The 21,045-nt window shown below is 42.5% G+C and overlaps 1 protein-coding gene across 3 annotated transcripts; it reads right to left on the bottom strand.

The window, feature by feature from the left end:
- Positions 1–9,315: 9,315 nt before the first annotated feature.
- Positions 9,316–20,270, bottom strand: LOC147613291 (protein NRT1/ PTR FAMILY 8.2-like). 3 transcript variants are annotated; one of them, XM_086782579.1, is made up of 5 exons: positions 20,171–20,270; positions 19,637–19,857; positions 19,281–19,498; positions 10,865–11,391; positions 9,316–10,392 (listed from the first exon to the last, which is right to left on the bottom strand). In XM_086782579.1, exons 2-5 carry the CDS (start codon positions 19,845–19,847, stop codon positions 9,561–9,563), a joined length of 1,788 nt encoding a protein of 595 aa, XP_086638705.1. In that variant the 5' UTR covers positions 19,848–19,857; positions 20,171–20,270; the 3' UTR covers positions 9,316–9,560. The 3 variants fall into 3 exon arrangements, with proteins under 3 accessions (XP_086638705.1, XP_086638703.1, XP_086638704.1); XM_086782577.1 differs by having other exon boundaries at positions 20,120–20,171; XM_086782578.1 differs by lacking the exon at positions 20,171–20,270 and adding an exon at positions 19,968–20,111.
- Between the last annotated feature and the right edge of the window lie 775 nt (positions 20,271–21,045).

The raw sequence follows: 21,045 nt of genomic DNA, 5'->3' as shown, positions 1-21,045 counted from the left end.
TGGTGAGTACTTGAGGAGAAGAGAAAATGCCTAATGATATTCTTCAATGGTTTGCTCCCCTGGTTTAGCTCTAAGAATTCATTCATCTTGGTTTCTAAAGATCCGGGGGGACAAAATCTCTTCCTTAGATAAGGATTGGATATTCCTATCCAGATGATTGGTGTTGCAATGGTTTCTCCATGCCACCTTGGCTATTTCCACATCTTGTGCTTGTTGGAAACTTCCCCATGCGAGATTGAACACCAAAACTAACTGCCCTTTTAAAAAAATCTTTTTCTTCGAGTGCCGATCCACCTGACGTTTCATTCGATTTTGGAGTTCCTGACCCCAGTAAAAACTCCGCACAGCAGCCGATCTTCATCCAATGAACTCAAGACTTTCAGTCAATATGCCAAGGACTCTGCTTGGAAGCTATTTATCTTCCACCCGCAATCCACAAACTTGGCACAACAAACTCGACCGATGTGATAGCCTCCATGCCAAAAGCCAGCTTGAAAGGGGTTAATCCAATTGCTACCTTCTTGTAAGTTGTGCGGTACGCCCAAAGTGTTGACGGAAGCTTAACATCCCAATCCGTCTAATGCTTGCTGACGAGCTTGGTCAGAATGTGCACAATCTGCTTATTGGATGATTTAGCCAATCCATTGGCTTGCGGATAATAGGGGGATGATTTCTTGTGAAGAATCAAATAAAAACCTATCATTCTCCTGATCACTTTACTAATAAAATGGCCCCCTTGATCACTGACCAACTCCACCAGGAAGCCAAAACAAGTCTGAATACATCCTTGTATAGACACTTTGCCACTGAAAGAGTAGAATTATCCCGCAACGCCCAAGCTTCCACCTGCTTGGGTGCAATAATATGTTTCTGTTAGAATATACCCGTTTCTTGTCTTTGCAGCTACGGTTTTAAAGGGCCCAATGAAGTCCAAGCCCCATTTTTGAAAGGGTTCAAATGGTAATATCTGGTGTAAGGGCATGCAATCTCTTTATGAACGGATGGTCCATCCTCTGGCATACATCACATTTGCGCACAAACTGTTGTGCATCAAAATAAACTCTTGGCCACCACAAACCAGCTTGGAATACTTTGCCTACAGTAAACTTCCCCGAAAAATTCCCTCCCGAGAGTCCGTAATGCGCTTCCCGCAAAATGGCCTCCTGATCTTGCGGTAGTACACACCGCAACAGCACATTAGCAACATTGTGGTAGTACAATTCTCCAATGTAGACTTCAAAGAAACAACTCCGCAATGCGAGCCGCCTCCGCTAATGTTTCGTCAAATGAGTTGGTATAACACCTGTGTAGACAGAAAACAAAACATTTCCTCATACCATGTCCTAGGCATGGAAAGAGACAGAACCACATCAGGAGCTGGATCTGCTTCATTTGAAACAGCAAAAAGTGATGCATCTGGAGACTCATTATCCACTCCTGTAGTTTGTTCTCCCAAATCCAGTCTTGAAAGATAATCTGCTACTACGTGCTGAGATCCTCGTCGATGAATGACTTCAGAGTTAAACTCCTGCAAGCAGCAACAGCATCTTGGCCAATCTTCCAGTTCAATTCTGCTGCTGCACCAGATAAAGCAATTCAGAATGGTCCACATGAAAATAGAACATTATCCCCCTAGTAGATAATGCCAAAACTTCTTCATTGAATAGATCATGCCTAAGCACTCTCACACTCTCTTACTTTCTCTGCTGAGGATAATTTGCGGCTTGCATAATAAACAGGTCGAAACCAGCCAGCACTCTGCTCTTGCATTAACACACTGCCAATTGCGTGTCCAAAACATCCACAAAGACATGAAAATACTTCTCCCAATCAGGCGGCATCATAATAACTGGTGCACGGGATAGATGTATCTTCAACCTCTGATATGCCAAATCACATTCCTTTGTCCAAGAAAATTCTTTACAGTCCACATGAGCCACCAAATTTAGCGGAATCGCCAGATATGCCATGCCACCGAATTTGACCTAGAAACCGCATACACTTCTTCGGATTGACAGATGTGCTGGAGCTTGCATCATCGCCGCCACCTTATCGAGATCCACAGCAATACCTTCTTGTGATATAATGTGCCCCAATAACTTCCCACTCCCAACCGCAAAGGCACACTTTAAGGGATTTAAGTTGAAAGATACCTCCCGATATTTGTGAAAACACAGTCAGAGATGTTCCAAATGCTGAATAGAGGTCCCGAATACACTAAGATCATCCAGAAAGACCCGCATGAAAGCTATCAAAAATGGCCCAAAAATTTCATGCATATCTCGTTGAAATGTGCCCAGAGCATTCCTCAAGCCAAACCACATCGCTGTACACACAAACACACCCCAAGCTGTGATGAATGTTGTCTTAGCTTGATCCTCTGGTGCCATCCGAATCTGATTATATCCACTAAACCCATCAAGAAATAAATACATCTCATGGCCTGCCACATCATCCAAGATGATATCCATGTATGGCAAGGGAAAAGGATCTAGAACAGTAGCCGCATTAAGTTTCCTGTAATCAACACAGATGCGTATCTTCTTATTCTTCTTGGGCACAATCACGATTGGAGAAATCCACTCCGAATTCTCTATTGGAGTAATGAATCCAACCCACGCATGAGACGATCCAACTCTTCTTTAACCTGCTTTTTTGCAACATGCGGATTCATTCTATTTTTTTTTGTCTAGAAGGAATTGCATTTGGCTTTAAATGAATGCGATGGCTGATAAAACTTAGGATCTAGGCCCTTAATGTCTGAGTAATCCCATGCAAAGACATCCATAAATTCTGTCAAGATCCACCCCACAGCCTCCGGGAACTTATCATCCAACAAACTGCTGACTTTCACTAGTTTGGATCCCTTATCTTTTCCCAGAAAGACAGTCTCCATAGCATCTTCTTCGACTCTGGTAACCTTACTCATTTGAGCCTAAAAAACTCTTTCTTATTCCAAAATATCTTTCAGCTCACCATGTGGGAAATGACCATCCTCACCAAGAAACGGCTCCCCGGGGATCTTCTCCGACATAGGAACCACCATCCGTATCGTCGCATACTCTATAGAAATGCAGGCTACATCCACCACACATAGTGGGACCAAATCCGCATTAGCCCGTAAAAATTGCTCCTCTTCATCTTCTTCCAAGCCTTCAGCCATATTTATTCTTTTTGCAATCACTGGCCAAACAACACTGCTCAGCTGACGGCTCTCCCGTAATGCGAACTTCACTTTTTTTTAACCCCGCTGCCGCGAACAGTCACCTGATTGTGTTCCCAATTGTGCCGCACCTTGGCCTACCCTAACCATGGATGGCCAAACAAAAGATTGTATTCCTGATTGGAGTCTTCCATATTGAGGACCGCAAAAGACGTCACAAACGGAATTCTCGCAACCTCAATCACTATTCCTTTCAAAATGCCCAGAGGACAAACTCGGCGCTGGTCAGACATCCGCACCAAAAATGGGGCCAGTTCCCATTCCAACCATCCCATCTTCTCACAAGCCGACTGCGTCGCAATATTGACACCTGCACCACCATCAATCAGAACTTGATCAATGATAGTCCCATGGTGAACCACCGAAATCTCTGGAATGCGTGTGTGTGTCATCGAAACATCAGGGACTGGTTCTTCCTGAGCTTCAAAAGTAAACCACTGCAGGGTACACCCTACCCAGATCAGCGGTTGTTCAATAGCGATTGGTAAAAATTTGGAACAAGCTTAAGTAATTGTCCCAACTTGATTTGAAGTGGTGCTTGCAAGAGTTCATCCGAGTCATTGCCTTCAGATTGCTGTCGTGCTGATGTTGAGGCTGTGTAGATCCCTCTGGCACCTGCGGACTACTTCTGGATGACTCGAAAGAATCCACAATCACTATAACGTTTTCTTGAAAGTGAACCGCATGTGAGGTTTTCACAGCCTCAGCTTTGGGTGCTTGCTCCTGAACCAAGAGGTAACTTGATGCCGCACTTCTTCCTGTGTTAGCCAATCAATGCTAGCCTGTTCTGCTGTCTGAACTAGAGGCGGGACTCTTCTTACCCGAGCACATTACCATGCAAACTTATGGATCTCCCTACTCAGAAAGAGACTCAATTTGGACCATGGATACACTTGGTTGCTTCCTTGCGGCCTTTTCTTGTCTCTTTGCCTTCTTATACTCTTATGCCTCTGGGCACTCCGATCGTCAATGCCCTTCCTCTATGTAGAACAAATAGATGCGGTCTTTCGCCGCCTCAGCCACCCCGACCACGACCTCCTCCTTGTCCTCGGCCTCCACTGGAGTAGCCATAAGCATTATTCGAATTGCCCGCTGTTTGAGCAAATGCCACTGCAGGATCTTTTTGCTCTTTATCCTTCCACTGAATGGGGCCTCTAGCATGTTGACCCCTCCCATTATAATAACAGTCACTGGTATTATGAGAATTATAAGTACAGATGGCACACCATTTCTAATTGAGTGCACACTCCATAGCAAGATGACCCGGATTGCGGCACGTTGAGCACCAGACCTCTTTCAACAGCACGGCTGAGGATTCCCCAACACCACCATGCTGACCTTCCCGCCCTTGTGGGTCTTACTGATTGCTTTCACCGGTTTGGCATCCGAATCTTACTATCAAAATAATCTTCATCTGGACTCTCCTCATCCGAATCTTCAGAGCTATTGTGCTTCCACCCCATGAGATGAGCTTTTCCCTGACTTCTTTTTGGATTTTTGCCTGTTGGGCATGTCTTCATCCTCCAGGGATTCTCCGGCCAAGATCGCCCTCCCAATCACATCTGGCAGTGCTATGGCAACCTTATCCACAGTTGCTAAGGCTCTTCGGAGATCCTTAAACAAGCCTTTGAGAAAATAGTCATTGAGCACCTCTTGTCTTGGATGTTGGTTTTGAGGAACCCACTGCAACATGACCCGAAACCGAGCTGCATAATCCTCCTCTGTGCGCTTGTCCTGCTTAAGCACACAGCTTTTCCAAATTCTAGGCGACAGTCTTTTCCACTCGAAAGCGCCAAGAAAGCTATCCTCACCGCATCAAAAGTCTGAAAATGATCCACAGGGTATTCCGCCAACCATCGGGAAGGCTTCCCACTCAGAGTGGACTCGAATACGGATTCCATACATAATTGATCCAGTGGAGGCGGCACATTAAGGTTGTATGTCTTCTCAAACTGTCAAATGTGAGCATCCGGATCCTCAAAGAAGACTTCCCGCGGAACTTTGCATACTTAATCTATCCATGTGGCTGGACCATCTGCTATGCAGGGGGAACTACCAGTGGTGGCTGTGTCAGTCCCAAGAACAGCTACCAAACCACCGTAGTTGGGAAACGCAGAGGAGTTAATGATCACCTCTCCGCCCGGCGGAGCACAGGGAGGGGGCAGGAACAACTGCGCTACCGAGGATTGCCGCTGGGAGAGTGGCATCCCACCCCCGCAAACTGCGAAGAAAAGGAACGAGAATCATCCGCCACATCATCGCCATAATCCTTCGAACGACGACGCTACGACCGCCCCATAGTAGGAACCACCAAATTAGGAGATCCCTGAGAATGTGTGCACATGCAACCAGATCATCAAGTGTATTACATGCTTAACATCAGTACAGTAATATAGAGAACATCGTGGTCACCAAGTGTATTACGTGCTTAACATCAGTACAGTAATACGGGAATGATTACCCTCTTAGCATATAGCATTAATCGAAAAGGTAACTTATAATGCTAAATGAATACAGAAACGATTATAGACCGTGCAACATAGGTAATGCTCCATTAACACAGACTATAGAATTATCGCATGAAACACTAATTGATTGATTGCTCTGAATATAGAGGCATATAGCCTTTTAAAGAGTTACATAGTTGCGGGATTCAAATAGCAGGCGCGACCTCCCCTTGAGATCCAATAATGACTATTCATGTAAGGTACGCACTGCGGCATTACACTTGCGGTCCAGACTTCAGACTTGTGGTGTGCGGTCTTGCAGTGTTGTGCGGCCCACATAACACCTATATGGCTACCCTTTCTTCATCCAATGTAACATAATTCCTAAATGGCTACCCTTTCCTCATCCACTATATCATCCATAATGCCTTATCAATAGGATGATTTGTGGGCTACAGGTTAAGCTGATTTTCAGCCAATATGGGTTGATTTGTAGCACCTTATTGAGCATTAATTGTTTTCACATATGGTTGTTATCTGAGATTGTATAAAGGTAAGAGTGTATTAAAGATGTTATATGAGTATAAATCTTATTATTTTTTGCATAAAAGCATGGGATGATAAACTGAGTTCTCAACAAAGATAACATCTCTACTCACCAAAACTTTGCCTTGTGGCTAGATGGTACCTTTGATTGTGAGTTGTATCCCATAAAAATGTATTTTATCACCTTATTATCCAACTTACTACAATCTTACTCAAGCACAAGAGCATAAGCAAGATAACCAAAAACATGCAAATGAGAAATAGAGGGCTTTCTTTCATTCCAAGATTCATAGGGGTGATTTTTTGGCCTTGGAGCAACATCTATTTAGGACATAAGCAACAACCAAGAAATATAAGGCAAATCCACCTGACCTTTAACCATGAGAGAGATATTCTTCCTCTTAGCCACACCATTCTTCTAAGGTACATAAGACACCATGCAATAATGTTTTATGTTTCTTTCATCCATATATACATGAAACTCCTTTGACATATACTCTCCCCCTTGATCTATACGAAGGGTGACATCTTTACATATACGACTCATTTTCAGACATAGAAACAAAGTGTCGAAAGCATGTTAAAGCCTTAGAATTCAGTTTTATAATGATGAATGCACCCAAGTATGCCTAGAGTAGTCATCAATAAAAGTAACAACATAGAAATATCCCCTAATCTCGATGTATAGGACCACATACATAACTATGTATAAGCTATAATTTTTGGACATCTCTTATTAGATATATCTTTCAAGAATGTGATGCCCGTTAGCTCGTGCCCAAACTTTACCCATCACATACATGTTTGACTAGGGCCTCAAGCTTTGGTAACTCTAACACTATCTCTTACCTTTTTAGGTGCAATATCTTTGTAATATAATCATTGTGACTTCTAGCTAACTCATAGCGCTTTCTAGTACATCCAAGGGCTCGGCCCAATTTGAAAAAAAATGGACGTCAAAATTTCATGTTACTTAGCACTAAAACATAAGAGAAAAAATGTGAAATCCATGCGTCAAATTGATAAAAACTATTTAAGACATTATCTATTGGGTTAAGAAATCAAGCTACACATCAAATCTTGAAGGCTTTTATCCACACTGGTTGGTGAGAATCAAAGGCTTTCTCAGTTTTGAGCATTATATCATTATTAATATATTATCGAGTGTATTAATTCTTAGAATTAAGAGTTCAATTATAACATTAGGGAGTTGCTATTACATGCCATATCACTCTTTTGCAAAACCCCTTTGATTTGGTACATGATTTGCATCCTCCAAAATACACTAGCTTTTTACCTATCTTTTTAAAGAAAATATTTATACTAATTATCATTAAGACTTGTCATTAAGTATTAAACATCTAATGTTTAGACATTGCCACTGAAGTTAATATCAATTTGTAAGACACCTAACTACATTTAAAAAAATGCCATCTCAAGGGGATAATCAACTCCCTCCAAGAAGAAGAAAAGAACCTCAACAAAAGATGTGAAGATCAAGCTTTAGTTTTGAGCTTCAACAAACGAAGGAACTCCAACAAAGATAAAGAAAATGATTGCTCCATTAAAAGAAGAACATCATTAGCAAAACTTCCAAGAAAAGCAAGTAATGAAGAAGACTTGGCCATTAAAGGCCAACCTCATCTAATTATGCATAGGCCTTCTAGAAAGGCTTCTTTGACTCAAAGACACTTGCATAATATCACGTAAAGCCTCACCTAGCCTAAGTTGGTGAAACATAAGCCAAAGATTGCTAGGTAAATCCAAACATGTCAAAGGCTAAGGTGGTGAAACTAAAGCGAGAGAGTTCTTTATAAATCAATCCACTGGATAATCATTTTCAAAGGGAGTGTTAGAAATAAGCAAATAATCATCCCATCAATAAATAGAGTGTGCAAAAGGTGCTTAAGGTTCTAAGGTTCTAAGGTTTTGAGGCATCCTTTAGGAATATCCTTTGGTGCTTACTTTTATGTACTTTTGGTGCCTATAAAAGGCTCAAGCACTAATAGAGAAAACACACGTAGTTTTGAGGCATCCTTAGGAATATCCTTTGATGCTTACTTTTATGTACTTTTAGTGCCTACAAAAGGCTCAACCACTACTAGAGAAAACACACACAGTTCTTGGTTCATCCTCAATTTTTCCCATTATATGTGTCCACATCTTCTTGTGCTAGTATCATTAAGTGTTATTTATATTTTCATTAGTAATGATCACCATGCTTAATCACTGCTTCTTTCCACCCTAGGCTCTCTCAAACCTTAAATCCAACATGACCAAGAAGATGGGGCTTTACAAACTACCTTTGCCTATTTAGAGAGTTAATCGAGATAGCTCTTTCTCAAATATGGTCTAAGGGGGGTTTGTAAAAAAGAATAAAATCCATGGCCAAAGATTAACATAATAATAAGCTAGTGAAGTAGAGTAATCTCTCAACAAAATCACATTAGTAATCTCTTACCTTGGTATATCATTGTATATCTCAGTAAGAATTAATCGCACAAGATTCTCATGGAGATCTACACACCTTTGACTCTCAACTCTTCATAAAGTTAGGTGGTACCCCAAATTCCCTAGAATACTAAGAATTCATGATGATACTAACACAAGAATCCTAGTCAAAATCTCCACTCAAAGTCAAGAATTACTCTTGAAGGCTTTGAAGGAAGCTCATGCCTTACTAGGGAAGTTAGAAGTGGTCTTCAAGTCACATGATGACAACAAATTAAATCCCTTTAAAAGGACAATAGTCATAGAGGAAAAATGGAAGTGTGCGAGGAGGAGGAGGAATTCATGGATTAACACACTTATGTGACTTTAGTATATAAGATCTAGTACCATATTCTCACTCTACAGTGAATGAGTGCACATCAGAGGTAGATGAAATAACATACGCACATGGTGCCATATATATAATAGGTGTACCCATATTAACAACAATGTGGGTATTGATTATCATGGAGGAGAATCATGGTTAAACCATCTCAATTGCCCCTGTCTGCAGGGCCTTGTCTGTAAAGAGCTGCATGTTGAGAAATTCAAGATTTTGTGTGTGTAAACTTTGAATGGGAGCTAGCAAACGTATGCAGTGTCTAGATTTTGTGACAATTTATGAAGCATTGAAATTGGGTTTGGCCATAAGATAAGCAAAAGTATAAAGTTATAAATTTCTGTGATAATTCATAAAGCATTGGAATTGGTGTAGTATCCAAATTCAGCCAATATTAAGAAGCCATTATTTTATGGATTCGTCAAATCCAACATGTATACCATATTCTACCTCTTTAAAATGTTGAAACTGGCTACATGTGTTACCACATTCTACCTCTTAAATGTGGAAATGGCTACTGCTTGTATGTGTAGTAGCGCGAGATGACCAGGAAAACAATGAAGAAAAGGCATTGCAGACCGGCAAGCAAGTAGAAGAAATAGTCAAGGTGCCCTTGGCTGAGGTTGTCGGCAAGCCAGTCCTCGTGGCAATGCGTTTTTGAGAATTTGTGCACAAGTTGCAATAATATGATGCCTGCGTAGTGTCCTAGTCCCTTGCTACACCAATACACCGCCCCTCCAAGGGCATGCATGTTTGTTGGTAATTGGTTGTGTAAGAACTCAAGTTGGGCAACTGCCCTAAAATCATCACTCAAGCCCTTGATGCACAGCTCTGGGGCTAGCCAAAACACTGAGAGGGGCACAGTAGCCTTGGGGGCTAGAGCAACACCTTGTTGGCGTGCCAAGGTCCTCCTTTTAGTCTCCACAAGGCCAGACACCAACAATCCTAGCACGGACAAGAAGATCCCAACACCGAACCTTTGCAACAATGTGATACCACGTGGATCTCCAGTCATTTTTCTCAACTTGGGTACAATCATTCTGTCATAGATGGGCACCCATACCACATGGGTGAGGGATGTGAACACAATGATGGAAGCTGCAGGTATTTGAAATGAGTGGCCAAACATGTGGCGGTCCATTGTTCGGGCTTGGAAGACATAGAAGCCACCCATCTGGTCTGCCAAAACTGTCGTCACCAGCATGTCTATAACCAAGATGGGTCCCAAATTGAGCAAAGCTTTGAGCTCCTCCACTTTCTGGACAGTGCAGAGACTGAAGTGGGTCTTCAAGAAGCCGTGCTCATCAAAATCCTTGTCTGTCTTGACTGCAGCATGGTCTAGGCACCTATCAAACCAAAGAACATCCATACATTTATCACAACTGTATTGCCTTAACATAAGGTAATACATAGACATCATAACGCTAACAATCACACACGCATTTACAACTCTCTGCACTCCCTTCACACATGCACGTGCACATGCTCACATGGATGGTATGCATAAAAACAGTCAACATATATGTTTGAATGTCCATATATGTATAGGGAATATGTAAATACATTTATATGTGAACATGTGAACATTTATATGTAAATACATTTATATGTGAAGAATGCCTGTGTACACTTACATCAGAATAATTATATACTTGTCTATTATAAAGCGGATATGTATGTGTGTGTGTATATGTATGCATGCACGTATGCACAGGTATACTTTGTATACTTTATATGTATCTAAGGTGTTTGCTCTCTAGTGCAAAGTATGTTAATTTTATGCACAAGATTAATTTATGAGAAAAATGAATTACTCACTTGAAATGGTCTGTATGGCAAAGTTTGGTATTGTATGGATCCTCCATCTCTGCACCTCTGTACAGATCATCAGAATTTGGTGGCAAGGGAACCTTTCTCTTGTAAACTGCTGCAACCATGACATGAAGAAAACCTGCATATGGGCTTCCCAGAGGGGGAACATGCTTGTATAGGGGAATGCCAAGCAATAGGATGATAATTCCTAAGCCTGCAAAAATGCTAGGTACTCCAAAGCCCCAGCCCCATCCCACATCGTCTTGCACATAGACCAGCACTGTGGATCCTATCAAGGATCCCACGTAGAGAGAGAAAAAGTACCAGTTGAAGTAGCTCTGGGTGTTGATCTTGTCCTCTCGTTTGAATTGGTCAGCTCCAAACGCATATGAACAGGGCCTTATCCCTCCCACTGCAAGAACAATGCAGCATAGAGCCAAGCTGAGAAATGTGAGCTGCCCTGCTGATGCGTGAATATGAGCTGGGGGTGTTAGAGGGCCAGCAAGGGCAGATGTCATGAGAAGAAGAGATCCCTGCATCAGAAACATTAACCAAATTTCTTTGCGCAGAAAAACTCAAAATAAAGTGCCCAATGCATGCTTGGAATGATCTTCATAGTAAGACACCTGAATGCATCCTTGTACCATCACAGAATCACCAGATTACTAGTGATGCACCCTTCCTTTTGGGGTCGTTGAATTTGGTAAAAGCTGGAAGGTTTTGATTAATATCCCTTGGTGACAGGCACATCAGCCAGTGGAAAGAAATGGGTGCAACGTCAGAGACCATTCAGCATTGTGTTTGACAATTCAGAGAGGCCTACAGAGTATGGCACACAATCACATTACTTATGTCTCATATCAAGAGAGAACCATACTAGAACATCCCAGAAGCATTTGGATGGCTCATTGAGAGCCATGGAATGATCCACGCCACAACCATGACTCATTGAGACCTGTGGAATGATCCACACAAAAAATATGGCACAGACTCCTAGTTCCTTTGGAGAGCACATCACCCACCAATGGACTTAGCTTGTAGAGGTTATTGAAGGGCCAAATCCACATATCTTGAACACCGACGGAGGACACATATCACATACATACTCTCTTCTCCATCTGATCTCATACAGCCCATACCCCCTCTTCCATTTGCAATATGATCTAGGGCAGGTCCAAGTTAGCAGAGGCACACGGCTGCCTTTTATGACTGTCATCTAACAGCATCACCTACTCTCACATTCCCCCCCCCCCCCCCCCCCCCCCCCCAGAAAATAGACTTCTGGTAAGTAAAATAGAATCATACAAAAGGGAGACCTCAGACCAAAAGGTAGGGAGATCTCAGTCAATCTGGGGAATTATGCTGTCATAAGACTCCCGTAGAGGTCATGGAAAAGAATATGCCACGGTCCCATTGTCTCATAAAACAATTGCACTTTGATTGTGCAGCTCTAGAAGGTCCTTGTATAAGGGCCCAAGTGGCCATCAGATTGTGTGAACAATGTCACTCCATAAGCTGCAGATAGATCTGAGTTCCCTCAATGGCTTGTGAACATCTGGTCTTCCAAATATGCCATGCCACGATACTAGCAATAATCTCCCAGACAGTGTCAATATGTTGTGGAGGCAATGTATCTCCCAACCGCAGGATATCCTGTAGTAGGCATCTCTGTGCTACGCCCCCTTGGACAAGAATAGCCAGGCCCGATCCCTTACCCTCAAAGAGAAGCTGGGGTCCAGACTGAGTCAACCATGCAATAGAACCCCAAGTAACATAGACACAGCCAATACTCAGCCTGCCCAAAAGCTGAGTCATAGAAACTCAAAATTCTTTGTGCCCCTCAGCACTCCCATAAGCAATGAAATACTATCTCCGATGGAGCTGGGCTTCTAGGGCAAGATGGGTCCACACCAAGGATGGATCTCCACTGGTTGGTGGACAGCCCACCATGTAAAAGCAACCAAAAAAAGTAGGAAATCTGGCTGCTCCCATACGAGTGCCATAGCCTCTGCCAAAATCTCCTCTGAAGGTGGGGTGTAATGCCATATGTCTCCCAGTGAGGCCTCATAGTGGGGACTCTCTGGCTCTAACCAAAGGTATACTCATCATGCGGTTAGATGCATCAATCCACTCCCACTTTCCAAGGTCCAAATGTAATTCTCTGATGGGACATCCACCATAAACCCAAAGGCACCACGAGTCAAAAAATTATCCCTGGGAAAGGGCCAGCATACCACCGCTTCCCATAGCGGCCTACTACTCTCACTGGACGGATCATAGAACCAGGTGTGACCTCCTATACATCACATTTATCCAACCGCCATCCAGAATGTAGAGTAGAAAAGAGGAAACCCATCCTCCTCCAAACTTGCGAGTCCCTTCACCTGAAGGGGCACACCTGTCCTAGAGAAAACACCCAACCACGAATGGTGATGCACATACGTGAAAATATGAATGATCCAGTGGTTAGGTATAGCTGCATCTAATAAAGTTGCACAATGCGGAAGAGAAACATAGGAGAGAGGGAGAGAGGCAGAGTAGAGAGAGCTATCAGACAATGAACATCTTTGTATTCTAGCATTAGGCTTTACAATGGCAATACCAACCAGCAGATATATGTAGAGCAATGTGCCTATGAATGGATGAATGCAAGTGATCAGAGGAGGCCTTTATAAAGGAGGTCATGAACTAGCTGACAGCATTAAACCAGCCCACGACTCATAAAATAGAGATAGAATACATGTGCTCCAATATAAGGCTTGTTCCCACACAACACAATGAGATGCACAAATTCTAACACCCCCTCTACACCTCATAGTGTGCAAAAGTCTGAAGGATGAAGATGCAACGATGGACACTCCAATAATGCAGATACCAGATACACCTCGGAAAGAGCACCTGCCAAACTGGCTCCTCGAAACAAAAATGCCACCCTGAACAGCAAAGAAATTTGCTTGGCCCCAGATATAGAATTATGAGTTTGCGAAAAAACACCGTGCCCATCATCCCCAGCAGTAGACAGTGAACACATCTCAAAGGCCATCGAACAATGAACTTGGAACTCATGGAGTCCATAATCTCTGCTACACCAAGCAATAGACTTGGAACACATCCAGTCCATAGCTCCAAAATGAACTTGTCTCGCCAGATATTTTACTTGCTTGGAACTCCGCGAGATTGGTCCCATGCAACAAAAGTCGGGGCTAGTGACGGTCCCCTCTCCCGCCCACAAGCCTCCTCTGCTAGAAGCACACGGGAGGAAACTATCTGCATGATTATAGAAGCTAACCATCTAGGTCCTCCTTGGCTTTTGCAGCCTTGGGGGCACCAGAAATATCACTGGAATTATCAAAGTCATTATCCTGTATATGATCATTCCTTTCTTTGAAAACTTGTCCCTGGCGTGGGTTTACCTTTGGTCTTGCAATCCTTGGCCAAATGACCCTTCTTTCCAAAGAGTAGCAGTGGCTTAGTCCTGTCTTTTGCATTGTAGAAGTGCTTGATCCTGTCCACTAGGAGGGAACCTTACCTTCCCCCAAGAAGCAAGGACATATTCCTCCTCCATGAGGGGACCCATATCGACGGCAAGAGCAAACCTCCGAAAGAAAGCCTTTGTACCACCGATGATCTTAGCACTCCACCACTCTCCAGTAGTTCTCAAACAAAACTGGATCCACCAAAAATCCTCCGAGAAACACCCACTAGGAGGGAAGGGAAGGGCCACTTGTCGGGTTGCACCATAAGCAAGAAACATACATCCAGCTGCTGTCCAGGCTGTAAAAACAGTCTACCGATCACCACCGCAGCCCTCCCTAGAATGCACCTGGACTCCAAGAGGAAAATGCAGGGCAAAAGCATCAGAAGAGAAAATGCTGATGAACAAGGGGCAATACTACAGAAATGCAAAAGCCAAGTGTTGGACTGCCACTTGAAGCCACCAAAGAGGGGAGATTTGCAGAAAACTCAGATGAAGGAGAGAGGACAGCAGCAAGGCGTCAACAAGATGCGAGGAGGGCCAGATCCTGGGCTCTGAGCCTCTGATACCATGATAAAGTTGCACAATGTGGAAGTAAAACATGTTAGATTTGATAACTAAGCTATGAAGATTGATTAAAACATCCTCAAGGTGGATCAAAGATTGTACAAGACATCATGAATATGAGGGACAAAAATTGGTATATGCAGAACATTGATATGAGATTAACACAATAAGACTCTAATTGTGATTAGACATGAACCAAACTTACATAATCACTTGATCACGACTTGTACCTTATTTAGAGACTCCTCTACCCTATTTTTAGTTGCATGAGTTGCATGAACAACATGCACCAACCATTTGTAGGCTTTACACACCAACCACTGACCACTAGCCTATCAACCACATTTAAATTGGACTAAGGAGTTGGGATTACATTTATCCAACAAAACATAGGAAAGGGGAGAGACAGAGAACAGAGACATATCAGACAATGAACATCTTCGTATTATAGCATGAGGATTTACAATGGCAATACCAGCCAGCAGATAAGTGTAGAGCAATGTGCCTGTGAATGGATGAATGCAAGTGATGAGAGGAGGAGGCCTTTATAAAGGAGACCATGAACTGGCCGACTGCATCATGAAGGTGGCCGACAGCATTAAATCAGCCCATGACTAATAAAAAAGAGATAAATACATTTGCTCCAATATAAGGCTTGTTCCCGCACAACAAAATGAGATGCACAAATTCTAATAGCATCAATCTGTGCAATCCGTCTCTCCCCTTTGAGTAGATACATCTCTATGGGAACCTGGAAGATTTTTGAAGTTCCAATCAAGAGTGGTTGCTGAACACCTCCCCCAGCCTGCATGTCCCTGCTGCACCCAGTGGTCTCCCATAGTCATCTGTGATGAGGTCGTTCCACATAACGGGCTGTCTATCAGCCTCGTCCAGAGACGTGGGCAGCATAAGCCGTATGAATATCCTCATGCTGCGCCAAGCATGGATAATGGAGAAAGTAGTGCTGCACGAAAAGTTTTCTATCTATAATTTGAGCTACCAGTAAGCTATAGTTTTTCTCTCAGCTCACAAACACAAAAGACAAGAGTGTTGCAGACTTATCAGGGGATTGGATGTATATCCTTTGCTTGTTCCAAGTAATGCTGCATGAAAGTTTTTCTGCAATTCCTATGCTCATGAGTGTTCACCTACAATCTCCTAAGAGCACCAGCCACCAAACCTCAGGCCCTCGTGACTAGCAATGACATGAAGACCACTTCTATGAGTAACACAGCATCTCAAAGGCAGAAGAAATCCAGACATATTCTCTATTGAGTGCAAAATGTGGGTGCCTCCAAGAGTTGACATCATTGACCTAAAGAAGTCGGAGGCACTAGTCACCAAGATCTTTATCCATTTCTCAAGTTCCCCTAAGGATTCTTATCAGGTGTGCTTATCCTTAGGCCTCGTTTCTTCCAAATAACAAACTCATGGACCTTCCACGTTTAGCAAGAAGTTTGATGATAAGACAATGTTAGTACTCTGTGGAAGCACACTAAGAATAAGCAATGAAGTGATTTTCTGTGTGTGTGTGTGTGTGTGTGCACGTGTGTTGGTTTTTTACTAAAAAAGTGTGTGTGTGTGTCACACACACACAGGAATATATTACCATCCTCTGGAGACCAAATTATGGTCTATGAGATGCCTTCAGCATGTGAGACGTGGTACACAGTAAGCACACACCATGTGTTTGTGTGAGAGACTCAAGAGAGTGTTATTGTCATAACTGGTCTAAGCTATGGTGTGAGAAAATGGTTTCACTATGATCAAGAAAGTAAGTAAAATAAGAGCTCATAGCCACCAAATGATGTTGGCTACCAAATAAATCGGGAAGGCTGAGACACTTCCAAACCATGTGGAAACTATTGGCTAATGTGCGTATAGAATAAGCAAGACATTAGGTGTGCTTGAGATCATGCAGCTCTTTGGAGCCTCTTCTCATCAGTTGTGCAAGACATCTCACAAGTGGAGTCCTATGATACGCATCACTTTAGATTCTTCCCCAAGATATGTGAGAAGTGGGTGTTCATTGGGCTCTCTCTCTCTCAACACAGTAGAGCATGGAGTTTCCTTGATATATGAATTTGCAAGAAAGAAACCATCAATCGCTTTGTCCATGTGAATAGTCACAAGTCATATATAGATGACTTGGATATTAGATGATAGGAATTTGTAAGAAAGGCAAGAAAGCTATTGGCTGTAAGTGGGTGTATAAGTTGAAATGCAAGCAAGAGTGGGCTATGGTGGATCAAATGCAAGATCAACATGATTAGAAGGTGATTAGAAGATGATTAAGATGAGATTAGTACATAATTAATCTAATAGCTTAATGTAGGCATCCATCAATCGCTTTGTCCATGTGTGAATAGTCACAAGTCATATATAGATGGCTGGATATTAGACAACTTGCCTCCATTAGAAATTAGACCGTAAGATGGAGGTTTTTGTAACTGGATACAACTTCAAGTTGCAAAGATGGAGGTACATACCACCTGGGTGAGCTTCCTTCAAAGCCACCTTGAAGGAGGATGAGTTGACCCATGCTCATAGACCTCAAGCAACAGATCTTGGAGATGATGGCCAAAGTCTATTCAACTTCATGATGATTTTCTAGAGTCCTTAGACGGTAGACATGGGCATAGGAAGGTAACTATGAATAGGGACCCTGTAGTTGAAGCAATCATGCTTTCTATACATATGTATGGGAAGGTAGTGAGACTGCACCATAGGCAGGTGCAAAAGAATGTCTTTTACAACAAGAGGTTGCTATGAAAGGACCCAAAAGGAAGAACTAGAGCACCAAGGATGGGAACTTCTTTACAACACTTTGTATGAATAAGATGGACAGTAGTTATGAACAGGGATCCTATAGGTTAAGCATGAAGAGCACCAAGGATGGGAACTTTTTTACAACACTTTGTATGAATAAGATGGACAGTAGTTATGAACAGGGATCCTATAGGTTAAGCATGAAGGAAGTGAGGCATGAAGTAAGTGAGCATGATGCCCTATCGGCCTGGTTAGGAGAAGGTAGTCAGGAACAGGGGTCTGTACTGTAGGTGATGCATCGGATGGATATTAAACATCATAAAACCGCACCTTGGGTGGGTGCAAAAAAGGATGCCTTTCAAAACACAAAAAATGTTTAAGCACTCAAAAGGAAGAAGTAAGTGAGCATGATGCCTTCTAGGCCTGGTTATAAGAAGGTAGTCAGGAATAGGGGTCTGTACTGTAGGTGATGCATCGGATGGATACTGATCATCATGAGACAGCACCATAGGTGGGTGCAAAAAAGGATGCCTTTCACAACACAAGTGTCGAGGACTCAAAAGGAAGAAGCCTGGGTACTTCTTTACAAGGGCTTTGCACGAATAAAACGGATTTGGGAACCTAAATTTACTCTACTGATTCTAGCACTTAATGGTACTTCTTTACAAGGGCTTCGCACGAATAAAACGGATTTGGGAGCCTAAATTTACTCTACTGGTTCTAGCACTTGGGGTGGGTACTTCTTTACAAGGGCTTCGCACGAATAAAACGGTTTTGGGTGCCTAATTTTACTCTATTGATTTTTTATTGTGAAAACCACTTTGCCATTTTGTCTTTATTGTTTAACATACAAACTGCAGTGTAGCTCAAATCCACAAGTAAATGAGGCCCATTTGTGAGCTATTCAGTTGAGGCTTCAGCTTGAACTGATGATGTCCTTGATTGCAACATTTTTTTGTTTAAGATACAAAATGTGGTGGAGTTCAACACCACAAGTAAATGAGGCCCAATGGTGAGTTAGCTATTCATCTGACGCTTCAGCTTGAAATGATGATGTTCTTGATGACAAGTCATTAAAATGACATCAGATGAACAAGAACCAACCAGGAGACCATGCATTTGTCTCATTAAGAAATTAGTAGAGCATTCTAGGGAAAAGGGATGCTTGGATGCTCGTGCTGCCATGAGATGGGGTATGCCATGTGGATTATCCCAAACTTTAAGGACACCATGCAGGTCACTTGGAGGGGGCTCCTCTGAGAGGATGGAGATTTCATGGTGGGAAGGAAGAAACCAAGCATCTTGGCCAAGTAAACAGGCACAAGGCTGTAGTAGATTTGAACTCGTCCTCATCGTCGTGAAAAATTCTAGTCTTTCAGCAACACTGATGGCACCGTTTATAATCTGTCCAGTGCTATTATATTAGAGAGCTCGTTGAAGGTGCAGGATTTGGGCTCCAGATTCAAGGTTAGCTATGTTATAATCAAGCCTCCTTCAATGGCATTCCAGTCCTTGCATGTATGTATAAGCATGTTTGTTGGGCACATTACATATATCCATAGGTAGAAAGCTTTATGATATATGCCAGATGCAAGTGTTCAAGGCACTTACCACCAATTTCAAAAAGGAAGCCCACAAAATTGTGCAAAATCGCCCTAAAAAAGCATCGGAGACATAGGCAGCGATCAATGTGGCCAAGTTAGAGGTGCCAAAGATGAGGATGATTGAGGTTGCAGCTGCCGCCTGGCTCATGTTGTAAACATCCTTCAAGTAGGAGACAAAATTGTAATGCAAGCCATCATTTATCATCCTGTCAACAAGTTCATTGCCTGCAAGGTGTTGCAAAAGTTGAGCATGCAATCATGTATCAAACATTCCAATGATAAGTACTACATTAATTTTCCATATGATTTGAATTGTAGGATTAAATCAACCACCATTAAAGGATGCATAAAATCAAAAATTACCAAGTATGAAGGAAGCACTCTTCCATCCGTCGCGGCGAGAATCCTTCATAGCTTGTGGCCGAGGTTTCATGGCCCCATTAATTACACTGGGTTCGTTTGCTTCTTGAGCTTGACCAAGTTGCTTTGTATTCTCTTCATCACCATGCCTTTTCTTGTCATCAGCCTTATCTCGTGCTGCATGGTATTGAATGCAAGGGCAACAAGGCAGCATGTTGCAGCTTCTGCAAATAATGAGTGCTAATCAACCTTCAAAATCCTATCATATTATTAAACAGTTAGAAATTAGAGCTTAATTAAAACTCCTTAATGTTAAGGTAAAGCTAACCCTCACCAATTAAGGATCTTTTTAATGATGGAGGAGCAAAGCAAAACCCACATGCAAATGATCAGGCATGTATGTCATGAAGGGAAAAGAGAGATTAATTCAAAGCACTGTAAATTAATTGCCACCGTAACATGCAAAACAAATATCTGATTGCTCACCTTGACACACTGAAAGAAAGATGAAGCTCGGGTGGGTTCTTTTATGCTCACCTTGACACACTGAAAGATGAAGCTCGGGTGGGTTCTTTTATGGTGTAAAGATATGTGTATAATAATAATTATATGCAAAAGGTGACGGCGGAAAAGCACCCTCGAATCTCCCGGGGCTCTACACATTTCCATACATGGCAGTCGTGTGGACGCAGCGTGCCAGCAAGCGTACCGTGCGTCTACCAAACGCGCCCGCACGTGTGTAGCATCAACTCGGACATGCATTTTAGGTTGGTAACTGGTAGGTAAATCCCTCTCTCCACTCGTAGGTACACGATGGTAAGAGCCCCGTCCCAAGGTATTAACTAAGGAAAGAAATTGCGCAAAGATATTAACTAAGTCAAGAAATTTGCAAGTTTTTTTTTTTTGAAAAAACAGGAAATTTGTATTAAAAAGGACAAGAAAAGTACAACTCTATGGTGGAGCCTAGAGTGGGGCTATTACATATACGGCTTTCCAAAAAGGAGAGAGCAAAATGCCTTCTAAACCAAAAAAATCCATAGAAGAATAAGTGCTACAGAGAAGACCCTTGCATCCAAACAAGTCAGCAGAGGTGAGATTCATTCCGCTTCTCTAATGGTTACAGCAAGGATCCCTTGCATCATATGAAATCTGGTTGATGAGTAGATCCTTTCAATCCTTGACTGCCAGGTTTGCCACCTGCGGTCTTGCATAAACTCCAGCATGGTCCTGCCCTTCTCCAAAGTGTCTTCAATTCTTCTTGTGCCCTGCAAAGCAAATTTCTTCATCTCAGCCATAAATTCAGATTTATGACTGGTACTCTTTCTTGCAAACACAGCTTCATTTCTTTCCTTCCAAATACAATTCAGCATAGCACCTCTAATATTATGCCAAAGCAAAGGATCAAGATAGAG

Source organism: Cibotium barometz, chromosome 44 (assembly GCF_041138505.1).
Source record: "Cibotium barometz isolate CiBa-2024 chromosome 44, ASM4113850v1, whole genome shotgun sequence".
Taxonomy (NCBI): domain Eukaryota; kingdom Viridiplantae; phylum Streptophyta; class Polypodiopsida; order Cyatheales; family Cibotiaceae; genus Cibotium; species Cibotium barometz.
The sequence above is the reverse complement of the archived record's forward strand: the minus strand, read 5'-3'. Positions and strand labels throughout refer to the sequence as shown.